Here is a 7,426-nt window from a genome sequence, read left to right as displayed (position 1 = left end):
GTTTCATACTTAGATCTGTGCATAAAGATTCAGAGTGACAAAACACTCTCCACAAGACTGTATGACAAGAGGGATGACTTCAACTTTCGAATAGTCAACTTTTACTTTATGTTGAGCAATATTTCAGCAGCTCCAGCCTTTGGTGTCTACATTTCTCAACCTCTGAGCTGCAATCGAGCATGCTCTTTCTACCAAGATTTCAAAGAGCTTCATACGACGCTTGCTTAGGTTTAATGAAGACATGTGGAGGACATTTCCAAATTTGATGCATCAAATGTTCGACAAATATAATGTTTGATGCAATTCCCTGTTTTGACTTGTACCATCTGTTCCCGACTTTTTTTTAATTGAACAAATGACTTTCCTTTGCATGTGTTTGTGACGGGTGCCACCGGTGGGGCAGGATACGCTCACCTTTTCGCGATCACATGGTGTCATCACTATTTGACAGTGATTCAAAAACATCAGAATCGTACAATTGACTGCTTGTAGTAGATATTTCTTATGAATATGAAAATGGTTTTGTCGTGTTATTAGTATAATAGAAAGAAATGTAATATTAATGTTTTAATTTGAATGTTTTAGTATTTGAAGCGGTCAATTCAATATGTGACATCGTGCCAATAATTACTGTCCATTGTGACAGGTATAGGACTGTTATCTTCATTTTAACTCACTCACTCACTCACTCACTCACTCACAAACGTCAACGCGACGGAATAACCAGTCTCAGCTATCTGCGGAAATGATTCAACTTGGCATTAAAGGCAGAAAAGTGATGAAATGCTATGAATGGATCAATGCAAATCAGTGATGTCCCAGGTGATGATGATCCGCGTGCAGTGATGCTGTGATCACGTGTTTTATATTTCACAGAATATGCGAACCCAGACACTGATGACGTCAGGCTGGTTTACAATCGTAAGTCCCCTCTTTGGTGTCCGCTACAGACACAGTTCTATAAATAATAGAACCTCTTCGTGCCCTTTCTACGTGTAAACACACTTTTTCAACTTAAAAGCCATAAATGTTCAAATTGGGTAAGTTTATTGCTCAATTCCGATTCACAGGTCTGTGAACTCCTCAAATTTAAAATATCGTAATCTGTAATGATTTTTTTTACTTTGATGTGATTTTGTAAAACACACATGTATCAGGTGTCAGGTACATTTCGCTGACTATACTTGTATTCCTACTAGCTATACTTGTATTCTTACTGGCTATACTTGTATTCTTGCTGGCTATACTTGTATTCTTACTGGCTATACTTGTATTCTTACTGGCTATACTTGTATTCCTACTGGATGACCCAGCAATGGCGTGACGGGAGGGTGTCCTGGCTACCGGATCAGTATGCGGGCGTCTCCAGTGCCCGCGTGAAAAGCACGGAGGTGTGGACGCCGACATTTGTTGTACAGAACACGTGAGTTGGACTGGGAACCTGTCTACCTGAACGATTAGACTGGCAGCGAACGACATGTCGTAGGCTGCGATTGGACGACTCTGAGTATGGCATGTTTTGGCTCTCGGCATCGAATAACAACTGTAACGCAGTTTCCGTATGGTCGGACTCACACACGCGAGCAGCATTAAACTGTTTTTCGGAAATATTTTGTCATCGCAAATGCAAATACTGACAAGTTTACCCCGACTGTTTGTTGGTCGCGAGGCACAAGCTGATAATACAACTCAGGGTACGGGTCACTCACGTGGTGTACCACGGACCGAAAAGGACATAATACTTATCTGAGCTTTTTAGTTTACATGTCATGACTTCAGTTGTGTACATGCTGCATGTGGTCTTTCTCTCGCATGCTTTGACCGAATTTCGTTCATACCACGACACACTGTATTGCTTTACAATTTGATATCTGATATTTGTTTTGCATTCAAGACACTCCTCCTCGGTTTTGGTTGAAAATGTAAAACTTTGAGTGCGCGGTTTTACATTTTCAACCAGAACCTCAGAGTCGTGTTTTATCCTCAACATCTAACTTACACCAAAAAGTAATAATGTAAATACATTGTCATTTGTGGAACATTTTCAGCTCTGAATTCCTCGTGTTCTTCTACAGTGTTATCCTGTATCCAGAAACATCAGACTATTCGGTAACATTATTGTGCTTCTATTTGCAAGATATTTGCTGTCAGGTTGTCCGTTTCTTGCGTGAGTTCATTAATTCGCGTCTCTACAGAGTAGAGCACATGAGTGTGATGGGGGCGGAGGACTTGGCGGTGCCCCTGGACGTCACGAGCGACGGGAACGTCACGTGGAAAATCCCCGTCGTCCATCAAACGTACTGTGACGTCAGTATCTTGACGTATCCATTTGACGACCAAGTCTGCGATATTACTGTGGTCTCCTGGGAAGACGGGTAAGGATTTAATTTCAGTGTTCATGTTTGGGCCTGAACTAAATATGTACTGCCTGGTCGTTGTGCGTCATCTCGTCACGGTGAACGAACCCGTGAGTGAGCGAATGGAGTTTTAGGCCGTTCTTGGCAATATACCATTATCACGTAGGGTTACACCAGCAATGGACTTTACGCATTGTTCCCAATTGGGAATCGAACATGGACCTTTGGCGTGAAGAGCGAACGCATTAACCACAAGACTCACCCACCGCCCCTGAATGATTGAACAATGACACTGGCCATAAGTAAGTTCCCAAAGGGTTGACGTTATTATCTCAGAAACTATTTATTGACTCTAACGGTTCATGACAGGTGTTGCCATCTGTAACTCACAGGAACCTTCAAACACGTGTGTTGTCTGCCTCTCCGTCTTGTATACCTTCACCCCCTTTGTTTACAATTGTCTTGTCTTCTTCCGCGATCTCACCGCGTAGCAGGGAAAATTATACCTGACCAAAAGAAAATAATTATCAATCTGTCAAATGACGATTATTCAAGACTGACAATGATAGGCCTCAGATACTTGTCAATGCCCGACATTTCCATCATGACGCCTGGGTCCTTGCCATGTTTCAATACGGGCTAACCAGTGGAAATCTGAAAATAAATGTTTGGAATGAAGTGGAATATAAAGTGGCGATACATATGGGGGAGATAAACACCAAGGATGATCTGATAAGGGAAGTAAGTGACGAGTGGACCCAGTTAGTATCTCATTATAAACATCGCCTCTTCCCGAGTATTCCGAGACGAATCCGAAATGTGTTGCGAGGACGAAGACATTTCATTAAATACTGAAAATCTCAAGTAATTCCATCAAATACTTTTTGATATTTTGCTTGTAAAAGTTATTCCAGCTTTCCGCCACTGACGAACAGCCGTGATGTCTTAGGAACTTACTTATGGCCACGTATGAAGTACGTATACAATCACTGAATGTGATACAGGCAACACACCTCCAGTCCAGAATACGGCTTAACTGATTGGTATAAAAGTTTAAAGGTAATTCAGTTAAGAAGACCTATCACGTTCACACGATTACGATGTTTCTTACATAAAAATGAACATAATGTAAAATTGATACAAATGATCTGATTCCTATTACCTTGACATCTTAGATGGTAAAGTAGGTGTAATGGATTCTGCTGAAAAGCTGTCCACGAGGTAACCGGACTTACAGGACTTGCGTTTTAAAATTGACGCTAGGTTCCACATCTTTCGCTGATTCAATCCCTTGTTTATCCCCAGACTGTTGTTACATCTGACAAGCGACACGATCGACATCGGTGACTTTCTGGAGAGCAGTGAATGGTGGATTACCGATCATCACGCGGAACGAAGGCCCAAGACCGACAACACCTACCAGGCAGTATTCACACTTCATCTGACCAGGAAGCCCTTGTTCCACATCGTCAGCACCCTCATCCCCGTCATGTTGCTGAGTTTCGCCAGCACCCTCGTCTTCTACGTCCCTCCCGACACCGGCGAGAAGATCAGCTACGCGCTGTCCATCCTGCTGTCCTATGTTCTCCTGTTGTCCGTCGTGTCTGATGACATTCCGGAAACATCCAAGGAGGTGTCCGTCATGGGTGAGTGAGGGGGTGGGCGGGTGGTTGGGTGTGTGTGTGTGAGTGAGTGTTTTTACAGAACAGGTGTTACGTGTCGGTACGAGTGGTAGTACAATATTCAATGACAGTTTGATATGCCAGAGCAGTGGAAATGATAATGACAAGAATAATAGTCACCCCGCATCAACAGTGGTCAGGCTTCCGGGATGAACACCAGGATGAAATGTGATCACGCGAAACATCTTGATGTAGTGTCACATGAAATGTGAGATGAGACAGGCACGCGCCCGCTCCACCTATATTGCCTAAGCAGCTTCCAGGACTTTCCACACAGTGCCAGATCAGTCCAGTGTTACTTGAACATCACAGAATATTCCACATGTTTCTGTAATGCTTGACATCCATCCATGCTATTCCGGACGTTTACTGATAATTCGACCATCTAAATATAATAAATTCTTCACCACTGCTTACATTAAATCGTACTACATTCCTGACGACTAATCAGTGTCCAATACAATGAATCTGAACAGAAACGATGTAATACAGTTACAGTCATTGTTTAACAATATATTACGCTGCCATGTAACACCAGTTTCAAATATTGATTTTAAATAAAACCCAGAGTTAAATAAAATCCTACGGACATTAAGATGGGTGGAATCACTTTTAGGACGTGTCACATTATCTTATAATTAAAATTAGAAATAAAAAGATTAATATACGTTCGTACCACATCGCTCAGTGTGGGGTTTCGTTCCCTAACAAAGAAATTCGTATATTTCCTTACACATCGTGAGTATTGACTCTCAGTCAGTCCCCTTGTTTCACAGAACTGGTGTTGACGTGTCCCCGATGACATTGTGTGCAACAGATCAACAATCCTGGAAGCTAGTGAATCAATACTCACAAAAAATACATGCATCATCATCAATGGAATGTTAAATCCATTCTGTTCTTTTTGTAGCCTTGTACTTGGTCGTCATGTTCACTATGTGCACACTGAACGTAACCTTGGCAACGACCGTGGCATCCCTTTACCGCCAAGACGAAAGTACCCCAAAGCAAAGATGGCTGATGGCAGTTATTCTACACTTGGGTCCATGTCGCACCGACCACGTGGCCAAACACCAACAAAATGACAGTTCAGAGGTCAAGGAGGAATACGACTCCGCCATCGGTAACAGCAACCGGGATGTCAGCTGTCAGCAGTCGCTCGAGCAGAAGGTGGAGCAGGTGTCGAGGAAGGTGGAGCAGATGTCGTGGAAGATGCTGGCTTTGAGAGTAGACGTCATCTTCAGACGGATCTTCACCCTGACCATGTTCTGCCTCAATGTTTCCTTTCTGGCCGTACTGATTCTGCTCTGAATAACCCACGAGACATAACGGATTACCGGCCCCTGTGAATTCCTTCTGTGAAGTTTCCTCAGCTTGACACAACTCACTTATTGTATTGTTGGAATGACGTTTTTATTAAATAGCGAGTGGCGTCATGAAGAGTGCACGACTTCATCTTCAATTATTTGCGACAATGCTTTCATATGTCATCATGTTGCCCGCACTCCACTCCGCATAACACCACTGCCACAGGCTAGTTTGCATATCACGTGACCGGACTTTTTTCGTGTTTGAAAACAAACGCGCTTTTTCAGAAATCAGAACAGAACGGACATATGCAAGTATTTGGGGGCGCTTTACATATTGTTTTGCATTAATATATAGATATGCTACTACAACTGCGACAGTGAGTTGCATGACAATGCTTATTTACATATCAAAGTGACCGTATCGCTAGCTCTCCGTAGGGCTTCGATGACAGCACGTGGAGCCGTACAACCAATGTAAACATAGGGTAACTACGCAAATGGAAACGGTTGTTCACGGGTTAGGATATTTTCTCAATGAAAGTTAACCAGTCTATGATATATGGTTATCTAGATATGTAGACTTGTCAAAAATGAAACAGATGAAAAATATATGGAATATCTTGAATGGATTGTGTAAGATGTGACGAATCGTCACATGGCGCTGGCCTGTGGCTGAGGTACTATGCTGTCGCATGGAACTCTGGGTAGGAGAATGCATGTTGACATGAACCTCTTTGAAAACAGTGAAAACAATGCAACAACCACTTTCTTAACCAGAGTTCCTTGCTGACACTCCTACCCGTGGTTCCTGAACTTGGCACGTGAAGCAGGTTGCCGGCTCTCTCACCACGTCGTCAACATGCGCAAGCTCGGAGTCATTATAACCCTCCTTGTATCTGACGTCACATCCGGCTCAGGTTCGCTGAACAGCATCTATTTTGACGTTGCTCTGAAAGATCCGGGAACTACAGGTAGTTTACATGCAACTCAAAGGCAAGTTGCCCACTTGTTAACCCATTTCCTGATCAGATAAGTCACAATAGCTGTACAGTTTGCAGCCGTTAACCTTACATTGGATCCTAAGCCAGTGCAGACAAATTATTGTCAAGATATTTTCTTCCGAAACAGTTAATTTCATTAATTTGATTTTATTTAATACTCTGAACATACAAGATGTTTTGCAGAAATATCACCCTCGATTATCCATTATGAAAAATATACATAATGCGCTTCATTTTATTTTTAAAATGGAGAATATGCTTAAAAATCGATGATAGTACGTGTATATATTCTTCAAAAAAAGAAACGCAAAGTAGGTTTTTAGCAAATTTATTGCACCTAATAAAGTTGATATATGTAATTTAATATCAAAGAAACAAAAATGAAATTTTGGAGTTCGATGGTCACATGTTGTCGTTGTACAAAGGCATTAAAAACAGTTCATAAGGCCACAAGGGGGCGCTGAATTCAGTGACTCGTGTGATCGCCCCGGGCAGCAATCACGGCTCGGCATCTCCTCGGCACAGACTAGATAAGTGTACGAATTCTGTCCTGCGGAATTCTGCGCCATTCTGCTTGTAACGCGTTGGCCAGTTGTGGGAGTGCCTGCGGCGTGTTCTGACGTCGACGTACACGTCGATCGAGTTCATCCCAGAGGTGTTCGATTGGGTTGAGATCTGGAGATCTCGATGGCCAGGGCAAGGGTTGATGTTGGCATTGTAAAGGTAGTATACCGTGACACGAGCTGTGTGCGGTGGAAAGTTGTCCTGTTGAAACAGCCCCCTCTGGCGGTCAATGATTGGAAGAAGGTGAGTTTGAAGAATTTGATTCATGTAGCGATTGCTGTCAAATTTCCCTGAACCACAACCAAGTCAGATTTTCTTGTGTAGGATATGGTGGCCCCCAAAACCATGACACTACCGCCACCGAAATTGTCGAATTCACGTACACAGTGTTGGCCAAAACGCTCATTTCGACGACGCTAAATACGTTGTCTCCCATCTCGCCTGTGAATGAAATTGCGAAATTGTTATTCATCGCTAAACCACACTCGTCTCCAGTTTCCCCAATTCCTAGT

At 42.8% G+C, this 7,426-nt stretch overlaps 1 protein-coding gene across 1 annotated transcript; it reads left to right on the top strand.

Annotated features, from left to right (window-relative positions):
* The first annotated feature begins 1,304 nt into the window (after positions 1–1,304).
* Positions 1,305–5,350, top strand: LOC139472543 (neuronal acetylcholine receptor subunit beta-3-like). Its single transcript, XM_071255015.1, has 4 exons — positions 1,305–1,423; positions 2,196–2,375; positions 3,663–4,003; positions 4,950–5,350. The coding sequence occupies exons 1-4, from the start codon at positions 1,305–1,307 to the stop codon at positions 5,348–5,350; spliced, it is 1,041 nt and encodes a 346-aa protein (XP_071111116.1).
* The last annotated feature ends 2,076 nt before the right edge of the window (positions 5,351–7,426 follow it).

Source organism: Haliotis cracherodii, unplaced genomic scaffold (genome assembly GCF_022045235.1).
Source record: "Haliotis cracherodii isolate W230 unplaced genomic scaffold, xgHalCrac1.p SCAF_24, whole genome shotgun sequence".
NCBI lineage: Eukaryota > Metazoa > Mollusca > Gastropoda > Lepetellida > Haliotidae > Haliotis > Haliotis cracherodii.
This window is presented reverse-complemented; position numbering and strand designations above follow the sequence as displayed.

Coding starts and splice junctions, on each gene's coding strand:
- LOC139472543 (XM_071255015.1), top strand. CDS start 1,305: ATGACCCAGCAATGGCGTGACGGGAGGGTGTCCTGGCTACCGGATCAG. Junction 1,424..2,195: donor ACATTTGTTGTACAGAACAC/GTGAGTTGGACT, acceptor GCGTCTCTACAG/AGTAGAGCACATGAGTGTGA. Junction 4,004..4,949: donor CAAGGAGGTGTCCGTCATGG/GTGAGTGAGGGG, acceptor TTCTTTTTGTAG/CCTTGTACTTGGTCGTCATG.